Below are 22,747 nucleotides of genomic sequence, written 5' to 3'. Positions count from 1 at the left end.
CCAATCTCAGACACATTTCCTTGGGCTATAACTAGCTGGAGGCAGGTAGAGCCGCCTTTGACTGGGCCGCGTAGGAAATGACTAGAAATGGTGGTGATTGCGTGAGAAGCTGTTTGTTGCTTTCCTTGGAGCAGGGCCAGCCCTTGCTCCTACAGACCTAGAGGGAACGGTGCCTTTCTTCTTGCCTTTGAGTTTGATTTTAGCTCTTCCTTAGGAGACACAGAAGTAGAAATCGTTAACTTCTCTTTTCTTTCAACAGAACAAGCTACTCAAAATAGATTTATGCAAATCTCACAACCTTTTCTGTATTAAGGTGCAAAGAACAGAGGAAGAAGGAAGATCACAAGTCCTCAGTACTTTAAACAACAACCCACAGATAACCAAGGGCTCACCAGGTTGCTAACAGAAGCAACGAGATTAGTTCTGATATTTTGTGATTTACACTAAACTCAAAAGGCCCAAGTTCCAATTCTTGCTCCACCACTTACTGGCATTGGGACCTTGGGCTAGTTATTTATTTAATCTCTCTAAGCCTCCCTTTCCTCACCCCTCATTAAGCTTGTAAACTCTAAGGGGCTGCACACATATAAAATAATGGTTTTCATAAAAATTTCAGACACAAAACAAAGCATTCTGCTACCTACAAGTAGAAGTATTCCTCTAACACAACTGAAAGAGTCTTACCAGTTACTCTCGATTTGATAGTCACTGCTAAGTGACCTGAAATAATTAAAAAGCCGCCCAAGGGAAATCTCAGCCACACACGGTTCCCCACGAGCCTTCTTCAACCCTCTAGGCCCCAGCTCCACGGCACCCTGAACTTTCTTCTTGAGCTTCACCTCAGTGTTCTGCAAACTCCTCTTTGTTACATTGCCCCACTAGACTGAGGAGCCCTTCTGAGTGGGAAGTTTGTCCTGCCTCCGAATTAAAACACGAGTCTCCAACGCCAAGTTCTGCACAGCAGGGGCTTAGCAAACACTTTTTGAATTGATTATTAAATGAAGAATGATTTCATAGCAGGGAAGAGTTCTGTCTTAGCATTACCCAAAGAGGCAACCATGGAGGATCAGAGACCTCAGAGAGCACCTGGGCTGTGCCCCTACGTTCACAAATGGGGAAACTGAGACTCTGAACGGTGAAGGGACTTTACACAGTTTACGAGGGGAGTCCACGACAGAGCGGAAACTATAAGCCAGGTCTCTGCCTGCCCCCCATCACCACAGGGAGGTCAAGTTTTCCATTGAAGGAATGAAAAGGTGTGGAAACGGTACAGCATCGGAGGCATGATTACGTGGAGTTGACGAGGACTGTGGCAACCAGAACTGTCAGAATGGTTGCCTACTTTCTTACAGTAGAATAACCTTCCCCCAGCTGACCAGGGGGCCTCCTTTATCCCAAGTGGAGAAAGAATATGCCTTAAGTAGACGCATGTCATTTTTTCTCACAGTCGTTGCAGAGAAGGGAAGGACAAGGGGAACTTCTGAACTCTTGAGTGTACTTGACCCTTGAGCAGCACAAGTATGAAGTGTGCAGGTCCCCTGAAACGTGGACTTTTTTTTTCATTAAATATACAGACAGGCCTCTGCATCCTTTACTTTCCCATCTGCAGATTCTATCAACTAACCTCAGATCGAAAATACTGCTTTTGATCCGCAGTTGGGAGTTTGCGGGTGCAGAGGGCCTCCTATATGCATTGTTCTGTGCCATTGTGTATAAGGGGCATGAGTATCATAGACTTTGGTATCCGTGGAGGGTCCTGGAACCAATCTGCTGCAGATATAGAGGGACAGCGAAGTTTCGGGGGGGCAGTCCAAAGTTACACTCAGATGTTTGGCTGTGTGAGAGGGAGGGGGAGGGGGTGCCTCCTCTAACCCTCACGTTGTTCAAAGGTCAACTGGTAGGAAAGATGACTCCCCTTCTTCCAAGTCATGACTCCCTCTCCGACTTCACCCATGAGTGTCAGAAACTCCACCGGCAGCCTTTGGCGGCTCAGAGTACATGAGATCGAAGCAAGGGAGAGAGAGAAAGTTTGAGAAGTTTTGCCACATCTTCACTCAAGACTGCAAGTGCACAAAGAATTGTAGAAGGGCTGGTTGATAGAGGAAAAAAACACATTCAAAATTTTAATTTCTGACATTTTATAGACCCCCATTAGTGGATTTTTTTTTTTTGGCTTAGATTTCAATTTTCTGTCTCATGCTGAAAGCTATTTATCATAATAATCAGTAAAATTCAAAACCTTTTAGCAGTATTTATAAAATTCATTTACCGGGTTCAGCCCTTGGAGAATGACAAAGAAAGCGCATTAGTACGTGTGCCGAAGTGTTTTATGCAGAATTATCTGTCCATAAGAATGATTAAAAGTTCTTTAGAATATTTGGAGCCCATTCGATTTTTAAAATTTTTATTTTGAAGTTCTTACCAATGCTGTGACTGGAAGCTGGGACCGGCTGGTTGGGTGGCTGCTGTACTTTTGTCCGGATGATCCTGTGGGCAGTGGGAAAAAATGAATGGCTGTTTACCATCTTAGAAAAAGAGATCTCAACTAGCTATGAATCGACAACCAGAAAACCCACGTCAAGCTGGGGCACAGGTCAAGCTGGGGGCAGAGGGGAGGGGAGATTATGAACCCAGGTCAGGAGTTCGGGGCTTAGGAAAATGATGGACGAGTCCCAATTCAGCCCCTACTTCCCTGGGTGTCTTTGAGTAACTTGCACCCTTCTCTGGGCCTCTAGTGCCTCTTGTATAGAACGGGATGATGCGTTCATATTAGGAAGACATCCCTTTCTCAGAAGCAGCTCTGGCTCCATAAAGTCACTGAGTAACATTAGGGAGTTTCTTCCCTTCACTGGACCTCAGCCCCCGCACCCCCACCCCCGCTTCTATGGAATGAAGGGATTGGCCAAGGGAGCTCTCTGTCCCCTGAAAGCCCTCAAGCTCTTGATTCTCTACCTTGGATGGCCACGGGAGGAGTGACATCCCCAGCCATCACAAGGGGATGCATGAATTGCTCTGAAACTAGAAAGGGTTAAAGTGCTGCCAAGAGAGACTTAGCTTGGCTTTGCTGAGAAACGTCTACAAAAACTTCATGGAAAAGCTTCATGGGGCTGGTCTGGCTTGCCTTTCCAGGGACCTTGCCTTAGTTCTAATAGGAACCTGATAGTGACCCTGGGCAAATCCATTCCATTGCGGGCCTCAATACGGTGACGGAGTTAGAATAGGGCACTCTTTGCTTACTTGGAGTAACTGAATCCTTCTCTCTCTCTCTCTCTCTCTCTCTCTCTCTCTCTCTCTCTCTCTCCTGCCTGTCTCTCTCTCTTATGGAAATGCCCAGTGTATAAAAGGGATAACAGCAGTGCCACCTGGCAGCTCTGAGGTCCTTCTGCAGAACTTTCTCCATGAGACCCTACACCCCGTACGTCAACCAGGGCCAAGCCAAAAGTCCCTTTGAGGTCTGCAAGAAAGTTCCTTCTCTGGCATTTGGGAGAGGGTGGGCGATAATAGTAAGTTCAGCTTCTTTGGGAAAGTTCTATTCCAACGTCCGATTATTCTCTTTTAAAAGAACATGTATTGGGAGTTTTCCCTGGTCTAAAAGGACTTTGTGCTCATTGCAGACTATTTGGCCGGCCGCGCTGAAGGAGACATCTAAAACCACTTTGGAAAAGAGCGAAGAGCACCATCTCCACTGAGTGCACCCCCACTCTTGTGCAGTTGACTCTTGAACAACACGGGTTTGAACTGCATGTGTCCACTTACACACAATTTCTTTCAGTAAATATAGTTGACCCTCAGTATCCCCAGGTTTCACAGGCACAGATTCAACCAACTGTGAATCAAAAACAGTACTTCCTTTTTTTACATATAATATTGTTTTTTTTCTTTTAATCAAAAACAGTACTTCCTTTTTTTACATATAATATTGTTGTTTTTTTCTTTTAATCTTTTTTTATTATTATTATTATTGATTTCATAGAGGAAGGGAGAAGGAGAGATAGAAACATCAATGATGAGAGAGAATCATTGAGCAGCTGCCTCCTGCAGCCCCCTTACTGGGGATCGAGCCCTCAACTCGGGCCTGTGCCCTTGACCGGAATCAAACCTGGTACCCTTAGTCCACAGGCTGATGCTCTATCCACTGAGCCAAACCAGCTAGGGCAGTACATCCTTTTAAATTTTTTTTTTATTGTTGACAGTATTATAGATGCCTGCCATTTTTCTCCCTTCCCCCCCAAAACAGTATTTTTAATCTGTGGTTGAGAATCCAAAGATATAAAGTGTGAACCATGTGCATTGTTCTACACCGTTTTATATAAGGGACTTGAGCTTTCAGGATGTTGGTATCCATGGAGGTCTTGGAACCAATCTCCAGTGTATACCGAGGGACAACTATAGTTAAGTTTTTAGGGAGTCAAAAGTTATATGTGGATTTTCGACTGTTCAGGGGTCATCGCCCATAATTCCTGCATTGTTAAGGGTCAAGTATATTTCCTTTATACTAGTATTTCTATGCTTATTTGGAAATATCCTTTTTTTCCTTAACAGAATCTGGATTAAATTGTGTATACAGTTTTGTATCCTGCTCTTTTTACTCAACATTATAAGAAATCCTTTTTCACATTGTAGACCATTAGTTCTAGAAGTTCGTTTCAAGCTGCACTGGGTCTCCAGCTTGTGCAAATAGAAAGGACAGAAGGGGCAGGTGCCTCCACTTAACCTCATCGGGCTGTCGCCCTCTGTGATCTCACAGCTCAGCGCTGGGAACCAAGGGCACTCAGCATCCTCCGATAGTAGCCTGGATGGAACGTTTCTGTTCACACCACAGCCCAGCCTCCATAGCCTTTTGCTTTCTTTTTGACAAGTCAGCATGAGTATTGCCTCAAATACATTCAGAGTGTTTGTTTTGTTTTCTCTCACATTTAAATCACTTATTTTCACTAAGCAAACATGGAGCATATTGACAAAGACCTAGGAGTGAGGTGGTCTTTTTGATCCCCCAGATTTAAGCTAGCATCTGATCTAATCTTTGTATTTTTGTCTGTCACCTTTTCTTTCTCTCTCTCTCTCTCTCTCTCTCTCTCTCTCTCTCTGTGTGTGTGTGTGTGTGTGTGTATCTAAAGAGATATAACTATGGAACATATAAATATTCCAGACGTAAATATAGTTTTTCTATATACAAATATATGGTGAAATATACTATAACTATTTCCCATTGAAGTCCTAACTCTTCAAAGCATTGTCTGGCCATTAGATTCATACAGAGACAAAGCAAAGAAAATTATGGTTTTCTTATTTTTCTTTTAAAATATGTATAAATCATTGGTAAAACATTATCAATTGTGATAAATCATTGAGAGGCAGCTGCATCATAGTGATTAAATATACAGATTCCAGAACCAGACTGGAGTTTGAATCCCAGTCTTGCCATTTGCCAGCTACATGACTTTGGGAAAATTACTTAACCTCTCTATACCTCAGTTTCTTCATCTATAAAATGGGACCAACCAAGATTCATTCCTATGTCATAAGGTTATTATGAGGATTAAGTTAATAATTAAGTACTTAGAGCAGAGGCTCCTGCACAGTAAGTGTTCAATAAATGGTAAGTGTTATTATCAATGGTATCTTCATAAAGATTATGACCAGCTCCAACCTTAAAAGCTCATATTTTCCACAAATACCTTAAAAACTCATGGGATCCCCCCTTGGGAGCTGGCAGGAGAAGGTGGCCATCCCCACACCCAATTTTAAGGCTGCAATAGGGCTGTCTTCTATGAGTGAGACCCAAATTGTAGGGAACCAACCCTCCAAAGCTGTCCCCAGGGATAGAAATTTTGCCCATTTGCTTGCAGCAGCTGCCAAGGAAAGAACAAAGAGCACCATCTCCACTGAGAAGAAGTAACAATGGGAAGAACAAGACTAATTGAATCATAGCAACTCTAAAAAATGTAACAAGCAACCTCGAGACTTATCACAGCAAGAGCCACACTCAGGACTTTTCTAAATAAGAGACAGTGAGGGCTGCTTGGCAGCTCACACTGGAAGGCACAGCCTTTACTTGCTGAGCATGGGCCTGGTCCTGAGCCCAACAGAGAAGGGAGCTCAGCAATCAGCTGGTTTCTCTGAGTGAGGAAACTGAAGTCCAGAGTGCTCAAGTGACTCCCCCAGGATCACACAGCAAGTCAGCTCCCATGCCTGCGCACTTTTTTTTTTTTTAGTTACATTCCAAGGAAGTGGTTCCTCTGCAAAATACTTGTTTTATGAGGCATAAAACCTATCTGGAGTCAAAATCCATTTAGAATCTGAGGATTAAAAGCCCAAGGAACTTTAGATATTACAGGCATTTGTAAGGATACCATTTCAACATCACCCCCACTCTTCTGAAAGGCTAGGTCTTCTCATCACCACCCGCATACACAATGACATTGGAAGAGAAAGTCATGACGCCTTTAAAAATGAAATGGGGAGACATGGCTGAAGAGATACCCACGTCTACAGCACTGATCAAGGGTTCATTGGGCCAAGTTGGGAGAGGGCCCACAGGTGACACTCAAGCCTGTGACTGATGTGGAGGAGAAAGAGGGAGTGGGTGGCTCAGTTGGTTGGAGCGTCATCCTGTACACCAAAAGGTTGCGGGTTTAATTCCCAGTCGGGGTGCATACATAGGCAACCTATCAATGTTTCTCTCTCTCTCTCTTCCCCCCTTCCTCACTCTCTATAAATCAATAAAAACATATTCTCAGGTGAGGATTTAAAAAAAATAGAAGAAGTGGGTAAACAGTCTCAAAGGCTTGATTCCCAAGTTAGGATTAAGAGCAGACTTTACAAACTGTCATCTTCAGGCCACATCCATCACTGGACCATTTGTGTTTGGCTTACACAGTATATTTATTTGTATTTGAATTGGTAGTAAGTAAGGAGCTCTTACATAAATAAATGGATTTCTAGCTTCTCTTGGAAAAAAAAATAGAACACCTGGCAATTCTGACCCCACAAGGCAACGACCAGTTGGTGCTCGTGGAGCTGCCCCTCTAAACTGGGAATGCCACTCCACTTGGCCCCGATCTAGAGCCACAGGACTGATATAGAAGAAGGAAGCCTCCATTTCTCCCAACGTTTGGGCCAGTTCTGGGACAGTCACCTCCACCTGACACTGAGGCTGGAGTCTAAGACTCCATCGTGCAGACTATGCAGCAGCCCAGCATGTATTCGTCCTGAAGAAGCCACTTCCACATGATGGTTTGTGTCCCAGGAAATCTCCCACAAGCCTAGCAGAACTAGTGCAGTGCTGTTTAACCCCATGCCAGTCACCGTTTCCCAGGCTGGTCCCCCAGAAGACAGAAGGAAAGCACACACTTCTAGGGGGGGACAGTGAAGATGACCCTGTGGCCACCAGAACAGCTACAAATCCAGCCACCACTCCCTCCCTGACTAAGGTATGGGAATAGGGAGAAGTTGCCTCCAAGAGAGGCAGGGGCTGGGAGAGGACACGGTGCACCCTTCCACACAATGACATTTGCAAGATGGTTATTTAGAAGCTGCATCCATCGGAATGCAGTGGGAGCTTTGCTTTCCTATAGAAAACTATGCTGGGATGGCTCAGGCTTTCTTGGGGGAGGGGGAACGGCAGGCAGCGACATGAGACTGCCCCACACTTAGTTGGTTTGCATTGCAGGGTCAGTTGTTAAAGATACCAAAGAGCTCTCACTGAAGAATGTGGTGAGGAGCCCCCATGGAGGAGCACAGAAGGCCATGGACCACAGAGGAAGCCTGCAGACAGGCGGCAAAACATGCAGGCCGCCAGGCTCAGAAATGCAGAGGGAATGACTGTTCTACTCGTTGCCTCTCTTCTCAGGGATCCTCAGTTCTGTCACTGGCAGAGTCCTACAGGGCAGCGGTGGAAAGAGACCAACCCGCCTCTTATCATCAGGGGACCCAGGCCCTACTCCCTTCTCTATCTCAAAATCGTTGTTCCTCTGCACTCCCCATCTGGGCCCGGGTTTCCGTACCTGTCACAGGATAGAGTTAGGTTTAGGGGCCTGTAGGAGACCATAGATGTGAAAGCACCTTAGAAGCACGGCCAGCCAGGTCACCGGATTAGGATACCCAGGAGGCCCCTGAGGCTAGCCATGGCCCCAGCAACCAGCAGTCAGGGTCCCACCCCCAACTCCCGCACAGCACAGCTCTAGGCCCAAAGCACCAGCTGATCCACTATTCCCCTCGACACTCATTCAAGTACCCCCTATTAGCTTCCTCCACATCTGTGATCACGGTTCTCTATTTCGTACGTTTCTTTCAAATATCTCACTTTTTTACTTTAATAGGGCAACCTTCGTTCTTTACTGTAAATGGGGCTGGGAGCGTTCATGAAGTTCACACTGACTGGCTTGGAGCACTGGTTACCTATTTCTAAAAGACATTCAAACAAATTCATCACAAAACCATTTTCATCCTTGTGTTCCAGAGGATAGAAGCTGGAGCCCTAAATAAGTCATGCTTGTCCTGCAAGGCATTTTTTTTTATCATGGAAATTAGTTACCACCATTTAAAAATAGGGATTTCGTATATACAAGTATACATACACACACGCACACACCAAGTCCTAGTTTCCAGCTTCTCTCTAAGAATGGAAAAAGTCTGGCAAACACTGGGCTCACGTTCTGCTGAGAAGCAACTGCCCCTTCTATAGGGCTTGTCCTGGCTAGTTGGCCACAGACCCAACCTTTCCCTATCGTCTTATGCTTCATTTGCATAATGAGTGTCGAGGGGAATTGTGGATCAGCTGGTGCTTTGGGCCTAGAGCTGTGCTGTGCGGGAGTTGGGGGTGGGACCCTGACTGCTGGTTGCTGGGGCCATGGCTAGCCTCAGGGGCCTCCTGGGTATCCTGCCCTGCTTCATTTCTTACTTTATCTGTCTGGCCCACTTAGGTGTTAGAGTTTGGGACCCTCACAAGCAACCTAAAGTTATTTTTTGATCCGCCAATTCCATGTATACCCTACACTGGGAAATCTGTGGGCCCCCAACCCTGACCACGGGTTTGGTGGAGGCTCCTCTGCAGAGCAAGCTGACTGCTCCTTCACTGCTCTAAGCAGCATGTGCCCCACTCCACGTTAGGGCTTTTGGAGACCTGGACAAAACATCATGTTGCTTGTGTCATGGAAATCCTGCAACAAGCCAAAAGCAGGGGATTCACAAGGCACATTGGAGCCCCTCGTAATCCAGAAAAAGAACAGGAGTTATTCCTCCCGAGCCCACCACAATAGTTGTCATTTTGTGCATAATTCCGGCTGTCTAGACTTCTACGTGCATGCCAGAATCCCAGCTTGGACGAGGAGCCCCTCTGGGACAGAGACTAAGAGACTAATTCCCCCTCTCTCTTCTCAGCACCTTGCACGAGGTCAGGCCCAAGGTAAAGGTTTACTGAGAAAAGAAAAACAGGCTAATGGTTTATGAAATAACAGGACTCAAAACATTAGCACATATTCACACAGTGATTCTGAGTCACTGTGGAAGGAATGACTGTCGGGACCTGAGGGAATCTCAGAGACATTCTAGTATGACCACTCTTTCTGGTGGGTGGGAGGAGTTCCTTAGCCCAGGTCCTTAGGCTCTGCACTGACAAGAGTACGGTATGACCTTGAAGAAATGGGAACTGCTCAAGTTTTCAGTCCGCTGGTTTCTCTTTTCTTTGCGGAGTTTATAGAAGAGTCATTTCTGTTCATCTCGCAACTTCATCCCTGACTCTGTGGGTTTAAGTGGAGTTGAGACTGCACCATCCACAGTGGAAAACCTGCTTTCAGGAATTTATTTTTAAAGCTCTCAGAGCTCTGCTAGCTGTACCCTGGATTAGACTGGAGAGGAGAAGGAGCCCTGGTGACTCCTAGGAAGATCCCGAGCCTGGCACTCACGGTATTTCTCTGGCTCTTTGTGTCCATGGGTAAGATTTGGGGCAGCCGGGGAGAGGGCAACTCCCTAACTCCACAGCATCGCAGCATCCCGAACATTTCTCTTGGAGATCACAGACCCACATTGAACCACCAAGGCCCTGGGCCCAGCGACAGGAGGGGCTCTCTGCCAAGGTCACACTTTGTGTTTGCGGCAGACCTGAGACAAGGAGCTAAATCTCCCAACCCCAAGTCAGGGCTCTGTTCCCCACACTCAATGGCTCAACCTCTGCCCCAGCTGAAGGCAGGGCTTTCCTTCCTGGGACGGTCTGAAATGGGCCAGTGCTAAGACCTGGAGCCTGGGCTTGTGAAGAAGTGACATTTGAAGGCCTAACCAGGACAATTCACTGGTAAGTGCTCCACACACAGAGTGGGGTATAGCGAGTGATGCAAATCACTCTAGAGCAGCGGTTCTCAACCTGTGGGTCGCGACCCCTTTGGGGATCGAATGACCCTTTCACAGGGTCGCCTAAGACCATCGGAAAACACATATATAATTACATACTGTTTTTGTGATTAATCACTATGCTTTAATTATGTTCAATTTGTAACAATGAAAATACATCCTGCATATCAGATATTTACATTACGATTCATAACAGTAGCAAAATTACAGTTATGAAGTAGCAACGAAAATAATTTCATGGTTGGGGGTCACCACAACATGAGGAACTGTATTAAAGGGTCACGGCATTAGGAAGGTTGAGAACCACTGCTCTAGAGTCAGAAGACTCTCAAGCAGCCACGGTGTTGGCTTGGCCAACTCTCCCTGGGGCTAGAACTCCTGCCCACTTTGGAGAGAAGAGAAGGGCAATGGAGAGACCCGCCTGGCCCCACAAGCAGTCCTCCTGTCCAATGTCCCCTAAGGAGCCTTGGTGAACGGGGAGACCAGAGCTCCTGAAAAGGCACCCACAGAGCCTCCAGGATCCCCCACTCCACCCAGATCCCGAGCCCCACAGGCAGCAGCCTCTCACCTGTTGATGGAACTGACGCTGGGCACCGTGTCATTATCACACACTCGTTCTGCCAGCAGCCGGTCCCTGATCTCCCAGGCAAACATGGTGGGGTTTTGGCGTTTATACTCGGCAATTTTTTCCACCACTTTGGGCGTGGCAACCTTTGGTTTGGATCCTCCAATTACTCCAGGCTTGATGCTCCCCGTCTCATAATACCTGGGACCAAGGAGAAAGGAGCTTAGCCATGAGGAACCAGCAACATGGATTTTGACAACAAAATAATAGGCTACTCTGTCCAGGAAACATACAGATCTGCGCTGTCCAATCAAGTAGCCACTAGCCGTATGTGGCTTCTGAATATTTAAAATGTGGCTCATTTGAACTGGTATATGAACTGGTACATACTGCAAGCTTAACACACACCAGATTTTCAAAACTTAGTACCAAAAGAATTTAAAATATCTCATTAATAATTTTTATATTGGCTATATGTTGAGATTATGTATATATAATTGAAATTCATTGTACCTGTTTTCTTTTTCTTTTTTAATGTGTTATTAGAAAATTTTAGATTTCATACGTGACTCACATTATATTTTTGTTGGTCAAGATACTACACATTCATTTATTCCTTTATATCGATCTACCATTTTACAGTTTACAGAACTCTTTCAAGTCAGTTTTCCCATTTGATCCCCACAGCAGTTCTAAAGCACATAAATGTTTTGAATGAATGAACGAATACATGAAGAAGTCCCCATCTACAGGTCTAAAACAGAGATCTATAGAGGTTAGACGGCTTGCTCATGGTCACACAAGACCCACTGCCAAACCAGGATCGTGGCCCAGCCTCCTGAGCTACAATTTCCCCAGAAAGTTGGCTTGTACCTTTAATTTGCCAGCTCTCTCATCCCCTAGCACAGTGATGGCGAACCTATGACACGCGTGTCAGGGGTGACACGCGAACTCATTTATTTTGGTTGATTTTTCTTTGTTAAATGGCATTTAAATATATAAAATAAATATCAAAAATATAAGTCTTTGTTTTACTATGGTTGCAAATATGAAAAAATTTCTATATGTGACACGGCACCAGAGTTAAGTGAGGGTTTTTCAAAATGCTGACACGCCGAGCTCAAAAGGTTCGCCATCACTGCCCTAGCAGATTCATCTGCCTTCTGTAAAACTGTCCCCTAAAACACAACTTACTTTTCCATAAGAAACAATCAAACAATAACCCTGGTGTAAACTTAAAGGGAGTGCTGGATTCCAGGATTCCCTGAAACTGGAAGTCAAAACCCAAGCGATCAAAAAACCAGCCCCAAGTCACGGCAGCTCTTCCCAGGACCTCCCCTGCGGTAAATCGCTGCTTCTAAGGGCATTTCCATGCTATCAGCTCTTCCTCGTTAACGCAAATAGGATGTCAGGGTTTTACAGTAAAACCGAGACCAGGGAGAAGAGTGCCGTGAAAGATCATTTCAGAGGGGAAAACGACTTGATTCCTTTTCTGAATCTGAGCTTCGCTGGATGTCTCTCTCGGCACGTGCAGAGGAATTCTTGACTTCCTCTTGCAAAGGAGATTACCTCGCAGTTGAAATTTCTTTTGAAACAGAAAGACATTTTAGAAATGATTGGTAACTCTCAAACCTAACAGCAGTTAATAATTGGTAAAGGAAAGAGGTGATCCGCTCATGGGATGGGTAGGAAAAGTTACCCAGAATAATGGCTGGTTACATTTAAAGAGAAGTTGAAATTCTCAGCCTGGGGAAGTCTGGTGAGGGCCAGGTCAGTGAATATTCTAGAAACAGATGAGATAATTTGGGAGCAGTGATGTGGAAGTGGAAATTCTATTTTTCTCTGAGAAGAGTGACTCATGTACAAATTTGGACCGTAAGGCAAAACTCAACCTGTCCTCCCTCTCTTTGTAACTGCTGAAAAATTGTTATTAGTCACAAACATGTTTTTAGAAATAGTGAAGAAAAATACGCTTTTGCCGGAAGTCTAGAGAAGTCCCTAAATCAAGGCACACGGCAATTGCTGCAGCCTCCAATTATCCTTTCAATTTTACAATAGAAAATCCTGTGTTAATATCAACACAATAACTTATTATTTAGAGACAGTGCTCTCAGGTTTACAGAGCTCTTCCTTGAATTATCTTGATCCTCTCACCAATCCAAAGAGGCCAGTAGGGACTTATAGAAAGGAAACCCATGATCAGAAGACTAAGTGACTTGTCAAATTTCCTTCTGGAAGTTAGGGGCAGCCCCACCTTTTAAACCTGACTTTGAATCTGGAGTTCCTCCCACTAGAGCAAACTGCTGCTTTGCTTGTAAAAATTTAAATAATAGCGATAGTAATAATAATCCCTTGCAATTGCAGAAAGCTTTACTGTTTACCAGGAATTTTAACGTGCATTTTTTTTTCTTTCATTCACTCGGTCACTCAATAGTTACCCTCGTGGGGCAAGGATTACAGACACACGGACAACCCCGTGCTGGGTACTCAACCTATGTTAGTTAAATGGAGCTGCAATATCCAGGCAGCAACTCTGAAAAGGGGGCAGGACGAAGCTCCCCCCACCCCCAGCACTTGTCCTGTCTGCATGGCTGGGGTGGCAGAGCTCAGGCTGTCCGCCCATCCCACCTGAGCAGTGCCAACCATAGGAGGCTATGCTCTTGACATGAGAAGTCTCTGTCTTCCTTTTGACTGACACATAAGCCAGACACTTAGGAGGCAAACCTGACACTCCCGGAAACCCCAACTGGCAGCTGTGTCAAGTGAGGACTCGGACTAAATACTGCCCTTTCATCTCAGCAAAACAGTCCCCCGGGCATTCCTTTAGCTTACACGCAACAGATGAGCAGCGCCAACAGCACACAGTGTCGTTCAGTGCAAGGGGCATTAGTTTGGGAGCAAAGGGGTGTAGATGCTGGTCAGCGGCTCTGATCCTAACTTGCTGTGTGACCTGGGCCAGCTCACTTAGACTCTCAGGGCCTCAGTCATCCCATGTGTATAATAAGGAGAGGATGTTTGCCCTGCCTGCCTCGCAGGGCTGTTGTGAAGACAGAAATGCAGAATGGTTAAGAAAAAACTTTGCAAAACCTAACAGCACGTGCAGCGGATTAAAATCCTTTGAGTGTTTATTACTATGTAACATACCACCCAATTCCCAATGACCTGACCCTCCCAGGCAGGCTCTAGTGAAAGAAGACAACAGCCAGGCTTTCGGAGTGGATTTAAAGGGGCCTCACATGCCATCAGGCTGTGCCTCTCAAGCCCCTCTGGAGCTGGAGCTGGAGCTCTGTGGACTGAATGCCCACACGCCTGGCAGACCGCCACCTTCCCGAGATGACGGGGGCCTCTGCCAGCCTTGCCATGCAGCCTCCGAAAACCACGGCCACCACACAGCACACGCTCTTTACAACCTGTCACCCGGTGCGCGCCCATCAAATCCTTTAGTGACCAAAAAATAAATAAATAAGTCAGTGGACGGAACAGCCCTCGTTCAGAAATTCCCAGTCACACTGTTTTAGGGCTGAACTTGTTTCTTAAAAGGCAGTTCTAATTAGAGTGACATTTTGTCCACTGTGGTTCTTAGTTATGAAAATAATGAGCTATGAAATTCCAATTTATTGTTGACAACTTAAACGGCCAGGCACCGGAGCGGCGCGTAACTTCCGAGTGCCACTCTACCTAGTGACAAATCTATTCTGGGTCGAGAAAGGCTGCCAGCTGAGCCTGGGAAGGTCCCTGTCCCCTTCAGTCTGGGGGGAGATCTGGAGCCCTCCCGGGCACCAGAACATGAGGACCCGGCATCAAGATGTCCCCTCTCAGAAGGGCTCAGCAGAAGATTTCAAATAGCAAGCAAAATGTCGGCTCAGCAAAGATGTCTCAGCAAAAAACAAAGGAAGGGCCTTCTTTCTCTCTCTCTCTCCCTCCGTGCAATGAGGAGGCTTCCCAAGAAGATAGCTAAGATCCATTCGGCACTCGGAGTCTGATGCTGAGATCATCTAAAATATTTCCGGTCTTTCTCCTATTTTTGTCTTCATTTCTCTTTCTGTTTCTCTTTTTTAAATTAATCATTCTCTTTTCGCTTGGTTTGGGGGTTTGTTTTGTTTTTTCTCTTTCTCTTTTCTCTGATCTCCTCTCCTCTATTTTCTTCTACTCTCACTCTCATCCTCTAGTCAGGAAAACCACCTTCTAATAAGAACACCGTGGTTGACGTCCTGCCTTCCTCCTTGAACTCTGCCTGGTGCTCGTTTGCTACTGAGTGCTAAACAGGAGTGATGCCCACAGCCTCCGCGGCTGAGGTGACCCGAGATAAACCCAGGAATAAACCCAGGAATCAAGGTCCCTAAGGGGGCTTCCTTCCAGACCTCTGGCCTAAAACTTCCTCTTGGTCTCCAGCAAGGCCCCCCAAGGTTAGCAACTGTCCTTCCCCTTTCATTTGAAAGAATTTTTTAAATTCCAGCAAGTAGAAGGGAAAGGGCAAGCAAAAAGTCACAATGTCACTGACATCCTTCAAAATATTTATTTCCTATCCAGGCATCTGTTCTCAAACCATCATGCAAGCTGCAGGACAAAGGTTGTTCTCTGGCCCGGGGAGAGAAATCCTGTGAGAGCACTGAACCAGCTATAACCGAACACTGCTCCTAGTTGCCAGGGCAAACCTCTAACTTCATGTGGCTGGCAACAAACCTGTGGCTTTGGTTTGGGGGAATGGTGAGATGCCCATGATCTGGGAATCCTATGCTCTCTTCCCAGCCTGGGTACTGACTGGCTGGCTAGATCTGGGCCAGTCACTCTGCCTCTCTGGGTTTGTTTCCTCCTTTCGAAACTGCTTCCCTGGATGGTGCTGTCTCGCTCGCCACAGAAAATCAACAGGAAGAACACTAAAGGCTGCACCGTCCTCTGGGAGAATCAGCATTGTTAGTATTTTGTTTGCAGCAAATCGCTGGGTCAAGTGGCAACTTTCAAATGTCAGACTTGAGAGTTGGTGTCTGTTTGGGTTTTTTTGTTGTGTTTTTTCCTCCTCTAATTTAATATATACTTAGGATGCCTGTCGCTATGAAAGAAACAAAACATAGAAGAAAAATACTGCAGCCCAACATGAGGTTGATGATAGTCCACAACTGAAAATGACAGATGACTTTGTCAAAATGGACTGTGTTTTTGAAAACATTAAAATGAAAAACTGAACTCTGGTCATTTTGGTGATTTTAACTTGTGGATTTTCCACCCAGCCCTGCCCAGGTCCTGAGCTCACCTAAAATGCGCAGGGGAAGTTCCCAAGAACCTCTTACTCTTGGGTCGTTTGGAATAATTTACCAGGCTTTCAGAAAACAGGCCATCCCTCCTGACTGCGTCCCCCAACCCCCATGTCACTGGGGTTTTCCAGGACTAGTTTGAACTGAGGGGCCTCGAAAGGGCTTTGCAAACTCTAAAGTGCTGTGCGTGTGGGTGAAATGCCACAATGATTCTCACTGTGACCCTGCCACACTGGACAGCGGCTGGGTCATGTTTTAGGTGATTATTTTAAAAATCAAGGGAAACCTGGAGCTCCTGCCTTTACCTGCCAAGGATTTTGCTGACACAACCATGGCTGACCCGAAGCTGCCTGGAGATGTCGCAGGGCCTGACACCTTGATGAGCAAGTTCCACTATCCTTTGGCGGACTACATCCGGGAGTGGCCTTCCATTCACAAAAACTCCCCCAAGCTGATTCACTCCTCCATGTCCTGAAACAGATGAGAAACAGAAAGCGAGGGAATGGGTGGTTAGAACCAGTCACATAGAAGGAGAAGGCCTGTCGGGAACATTCAGAGCCCCTCAGATCAGAAATGGCTGCAGGCTGGACATCTTGAGCCTGGAGTCTGATCATGCAGACTACATTAATACCTCACATTGCTTTGTAAAAATAACCTTAGCCTTTGTCAATCTTCAGCCAGTCAATTGGGCTAATGAGGGCAAGCATCTCCATACTATGCTTCCTTTAGTTACTAGCATTTTCTGTGCAATTCTTTTTTTAACAATGGAATATGTGAAGACCTCAGTCTATACTAGGGACACACCTTATTACATACATGATACTGAGGTCTAAGCAAAAGCCTCGGGAGAAAATATATTTTAAAATACATCAAATTTAAAGACATTTTAAAAAATAAAACTCTTCCTTTTAACAAATATCTTCAAAAGTGAAAGGGACTACCCCAATAAACCTAGATTTCGGGGGTGGGAATTTTTTTTTTTAAATCAACAATCTGATAATAAAACTCTTCCTTTTAACAAATATCTTCAAAAGTGAAAGGGACTACCCCAATAAACCTAGATTTCGGGGGTGGGAATTTTTTTTTTAAATCAACAATCTGATTAAGGGTTACGTACTTTTTAAATTTTTAAAATAGTATCTGCACGGTGCTGAGACAAAACCCAACCACTGCCTTGATAAAAACACTTCCTTTAATTACATACCCAATAAAACTGAGGGGGAAATAAGCAAACAAAAAAGATGAGGCTGATGTGCAGGTCGACCACTGTACCCTCGCAGAGCACACAAAAGAAATGGATTGGAGGATCACATTTATTTCACCCTATTGCACTAGGATTTGCTATGAAGAAGTTTCCCTAAAATTTTTTGGAGTGTTTTGCAATTGACAAGCAGCTATGGGTTGGTTCAGGGGAAATAAAGACGGCTTCTCAACCCAGGTTTTACAGAGGCTCTGGGACAAATTTTAAGTAGCGTCTGGGAAAGTATCTTCCCCACCCCATTAAGCTTCCTTATATCCAGGTCCATCTGGAGGGAAACAAGGATAGAAGTAACTGAAGCGCCAACCCAGTAAACACAGGGGGTAGCAACAATATTGACCTTGTAGTTATTAATCAGCCACTGACATCACTGAAGCCAAAAGCTAAGTCCAAGCATTTACCAATGCTGCTGGCAGCTCAGAGGCCAGAAGGGGAATAAACTAAACTGAGACTTGCCTGGGACTGGGCTATACCAGGGAAGCCAGGGCATCTTGGAGGACACACACACACACACACACACACACACCAACTCTAAAACATAAAATAGCCACCTCAATCTCAGCTCTCCACCTCCTCCCCAGCACTCAAATACTATTCAGTTTCATGAACAATATCTGAAATGGACGGGGGAAAGGAATCCATAACATAACCTATTTTTTTAAATGCCAAACCAATTCACTGAAGTTTCTCAGGAAAGTCTGAATTGAATATTTGCCCAAATTTCCAACCTCAGGCTGATTTCAAGGGAAAACACAATTTTATAGATAACAACAGTACTTAATTCTAGTTCTAAGCTGAATTTCCCTCTGATTTTCAAAATGAACTTTAGTTGGTTTTGATTGTTCTAAAACACTCCAGACACAAGAAAAGGAAAACCATCTCAAACAGGATATTGCAGTTAGGAATATGATTGCTTAGTTCATCTAAAATCGAAAGACTGTAGCCACCCCTGGTCAAGGGTCTTAAGAAAGCTTTGTTCTGGGGTTGGGAGCATCTAATAAAAAAAGGTTGTATGGATCGTTCAAGAACAGGCTGGATTTAAGAAGAAAGTAAATTCAAAATTGGTACAAGCTCATCTGAAAGGACAAAAAAAGAAGCTAAAAGCCCTCAGTACACTTTTAAGATAACCTGTCAGTCCAGGCATTGTAGCCCATCTGCAATAGCCTGTTCCCTATACCACTGGCAATTTAAACTTTCTGCCCAAAACACAATGCCAACCTTCAGAGCAGTTCAAGAGCGGTTCTGTAAGACATTTGTGAGCTTTGGGGACCACTTGTATCATGGACACTCTAAGTGACAGCAAGCCCTATACTCCTGACCACAAATCTAGGTTACCAATACTTTTCCAGAGTCTGATCCACATGTCCACAGCTGACACCAGACCCAGGGTAACCTGGGATCCCCCTGGGAAGGACCCCAAGCTCACTTAGCTCTCTGCCTCTGTCATAGTTGTATCCAATAAAGCAGGGGTGGGGAAGGTCTGGCCCCCAGGGCCGTATAAGGCCAGAGAAATCATTTGGTTTGGTCCTGCTAAGGCTTTAGGGGTGAATTAATTAAATGTTTGCCCAAATACAGCAGGCTAATTTTTAAGTTGATAATTCTGTATGGCCCACCAATGATGTTATAAATATCCAAATGGCCCTTGGCAGATAAAAGGTTCCCCACCCCTGCTATAGAGCATTTCAAGGGTGGTAGGGAGATGATTTACAACTGTGATCTGAGAAGGTAATGTCTCCCACTTACCCTGAGATTAGAAAAAAATAAAACTAGATGCCTGAGAGAGGGGAGGCATGATGGGGAAAGAAAAGAGGAGAAGTGAGGTATGGAAGGAAAGGGTGCAAAGAGTGGGAACAGACAGCAAGAAATGAGAGATTGGAAAGGAAGCCTCAAGTTAGGAAGGCAGAGGAGGAGAAAATGGAATGGATTAGCCAAAACAGGTGAAGAAAAGACAGGTGAGTATGATGCACAGAGGGAAGCAAGGAGACCAGAAGAAAAAAATGGAGGACAGATTCCCCAGTAAAGGGCAGGGGACTTCTGTGGAGGGGGGGTGGGGGGGCTTTGTTTTCTGGAACCCTAGGTCCAGCCCTGCATCTCCTGACAGAACACAAGTCCAGCCTCTACTTCCTGTGGACTCCAGCTGGGTGAGAGTTCATCCCATAGAGGGTGCTGGAGGCAGACACAGACTCAGCTACTCTTTTCAGGGCCAAGTAGAATTTACAGAGAGACTGACACAAAGATAGATGGAAACAACTCAAGGCAAAGACCAGGAAACAGACACATATACAAGGGAAACAGCCCTGCCCCCACAGGACTGGCAGAAAAGGGTTGGGGGGTGGGTTGGGGGGAGAAGAATGGTTGAATTGCAGATGCCCCTGGGGCCTTTGTGGCTCTGGTCTGGAAGGGCCAGCCCCCACAGATGCTCCTCAGGCCCAGATAAGAGCATGCTGCCCACCGGGGCCCCGTCCACACCCTAGACTGGGCATAGGGTCTTAGAGAGAGGGTCTCTACGGACACAGTTGCAGATTTAACTCCAGGACTTAGAGACACTGAAATTTCTCTTCGTGGTCCCTGAGATAATGAATGAAGGGACACACAAACATGCCAACAGGAACACAGGGGAGAGCAGGGATGAAATTTCATTAATGGACTCTTAAATGGCAGGCAGATGCTGACACACACCGACAGTCAGGCCATAGATACAGAAACAGTTAAACCAGACAGAGCACCTTGCACATGTGTGTACCCACCCAGACATTCCACTCTCCTCTTTCTGGAACCTAAGCCCCTCACCCTCCTCTTCTGTAAATCCTTGAAGACCCAAGAACCAGCTCCAGGTTTACCCGTGTGAACTTCCTATCAGTGCTTTTGTCTCTCTGGCCTCAATATCATACTCCATAAAATGGGTGTAACTAAAGGTTTAGACAAATCTCAAGTAAAAGTGCTTTATAACTGAGAAGCATACCTGAGGGAGGGAAACATCTGGGGAGGGTTGTGCTGATCAAAGTGATGAGCCTGGAATAGGGGGTGGGGGCAGGGGAACTCTGAAGCCCATTTCCAGGCAGTGCCTGCCCCTGTCCCATGGGCACACCATCTCTCCCACACAAAACTGTCCTGTTCTGATGGAGGGGAGAAAGAGGGTAGGAGCATGAAACTGACCAGGGCCAAGAAGGGAGATGAGGAGATGGGACTTGGTCTGAGCCCCTATTACCCCAGGGACCTCTAAGGGATCTACTGCATACCCCACTCCCCACCTCCAATCACCAACAAATTGAGGCCCTGGAGGGCACATTGTGCAAGCAAAGAGCTTTGGACGTCAGAACCAAGCAGGCCCTGGAAGCTAGGCTGGCTGGGGCCCAGCCCCCACCGTGCTGCCAGGGAGTTGAAGATGGGAGGAGGGAGCACTCTCCAGGGGGCACATGAAGGCCAGGACAAGGAGGGACAGATACACAGCATTAGCGGTTGGCTAACAGCATCTGGAAGTAGCTGCCTTCTCCACCCTCAAGATCACCGGGTCTGACACTATCTCTCCAAGGGCTTGTGCAAAATCTCTGGGGCGCCCCTCTGTATAGAAGGAGGCAGTGAGGGTCTGTTGATCTCCCCCCATCTCCCCCCACTCCGTCCCCCGCAAGGAGAGAAGTGCAGGGGTCAGCCCTCCCCATTTTGTCCCCCAATCTCTCCTTGGCTAAGAGCTTGCCTAGCAGAGTATTGACCCCAACTCGTTTGTTTCCTGGCTCACTCTGTGAGATCAGAGCCTCTCCGGAGCCCAGCTCAAGTGTGCGCAGGACAGGGCTGCGGGGGGCGCTGGGGTCACCACGGATTGGAAACTGTTTTGGCACAGGCCCGGGAGGATGAGGAATCGTTTGGGCTGGGACCGGAGAAAGCGGCTTCACTGCGCAAACCTCCGCGCGGCTCTGGTGGATTACCTCCGACTCGGGAAATTGACACAAAGAGAAACACCTGCGGGCAGTCAGCCCCTATCGCCCAGATCAGCATTTCTCTGCCTGCCAGGCCGCTCGGCCCTCCGGGTGAAAAAGGACCAATTCGCCCAGGGAAGCTCGCCTTCTCTCCAGCCGGGTCTCTGCTGCCTTTGTTAAACAGGGGGCCCAGGGCTGGTAAGCAGGATTTGAGGCTGAGGAGAAGCTGGCTTGCGGAGGGCTCCCAGCCAGGGAGCAACCCTATGACCTGCGGCCCCGCGGGGACCCCAGCTGGGCACCGGCTGGATGCCGCCCAAGCCTGGCGCCTTGCTCCGGCCCAGCTCTGCAGCGCGCAGAGGGGAAACGCGATTCGTTCCACTTGGTATTTCCTTGAAATCCCCGAGTCTAATCCGGCGCTAACTCGCCCGGAGAGAAGCGCATCGCACAGGAGGCTCTGCTAAAGGGCGAACTGGCAGATCCCGGCGGGTCAAGCAACCGGCCACCCGCCTCGCCCGCGCCCAAAATGACCCTTCCCGTCTCCTACACACTCGGCGTCGTTAGAAAGCGGGGGCGCCTGGATGGTGACTAATTAGCTGCTTCTTCATTTTTATTTATGTTTTTAGGGGAGAAGTCATCGTAAGGCAAGCGTCCTGCAGAGGAGGACTGGAGGGTGTCTTTAAAGGTCTGTGTATGAACTGGCGGCTTCTAAGCAGACGCTCAGCTCAGGGACCTCTACTTGGTGGATTTTTTCAAATCCCACTCAACTCCAGAACGCCTTTGGAGCTCTGGACCTGAGGTCCCCACTTATCTCTCCACCTCTCCCTTCACGCCTAGCAGCACACATGCACTGGTGGGGGCCCCACTCCCCCTGCAAGCCCTGTTTGGATCAGCCCCACCGTGGAAAAAGGCACCATCCGGGTTTGGGTGTGGGGCGCTGACTGGGACTCGGACTGACCTTTCGCTACAACTTCGTACCCTCCAGCTAGTCCAGCCGGAGCCCTCTCCGGGTCCCCGCCACGATCCTCCCAGCACTCTGAGACGTCGCTGCCAGGGCCCCCGAAAGGCCGCCGAAAAGGCTGCTGCTCGCTGCCTACGTTAGGCGTTGGTGGAGGCGGGACTCCTGGTGCCAGGTGCTCCGGGCCCAGGCGACCAGGCACTTTGTTCCACATCCCCTGCCTGGAAAGCCCTGCACTTGGCAAACTTGACTGCGCGGCTACAGAAGTCCTGGGTCCTACCGGCCTCAGGGCCTGCCCCGTAGTCCGGCACCCCCAACCCCGCCCCGGGCCGGAGAGTGAGAGAAGCGAGCTCGCCGCCTACTTACTATGCATGGATGCAAACGGGTCGTGCTTACAGTGTATTTCCATCGGGGCGCTCCAGACTGCAGGCCGGCCCACGCCGCCGCCTCCCGGCG

At 47.0% G+C, this 22,747-nt stretch overlaps 1 protein-coding gene across 1 annotated transcript in view; it reads right to left on the bottom strand.

Moving 5' to 3' along the window:
- The window catches only part of PAX5 (paired box 5), a 161,486-nt gene that overhangs the window by 131,274 nt on the left and 7,465 nt on the right, over nt 1-22,747 (bottom strand). Inside the window, exons 2-4 of the mRNA XM_014531551.1 lie at nt 16,470-16,635; nt 10,916-11,113; nt 2,423-2,487 (exon numbers count right to left, since the gene is read on the bottom strand). Of these exons, the coding sequence (XP_014387037.1) occupies nt 2,423-2,487; nt 10,916-11,113; nt 16,470-16,635 (429 nt within the window). The remainder of the gene's footprint in view (nt 1-2,422; nt 2,488-10,915; nt 11,114-16,469; nt 16,636-22,747) is intronic.

This window comes from Myotis brandtii, unplaced genomic scaffold (genome assembly GCF_000412655.1).
Source record: "Myotis brandtii unplaced genomic scaffold, ASM41265v1 scaffold806, whole genome shotgun sequence".
Classification (NCBI taxonomy): Eukaryota; Metazoa; Chordata; class Mammalia; order Chiroptera; family Vespertilionidae; genus Myotis; species Myotis brandtii.
The sequence above is the reverse complement of the archived record's forward strand: the minus strand, read 5'-3'. Positions and strand labels throughout refer to the sequence as shown.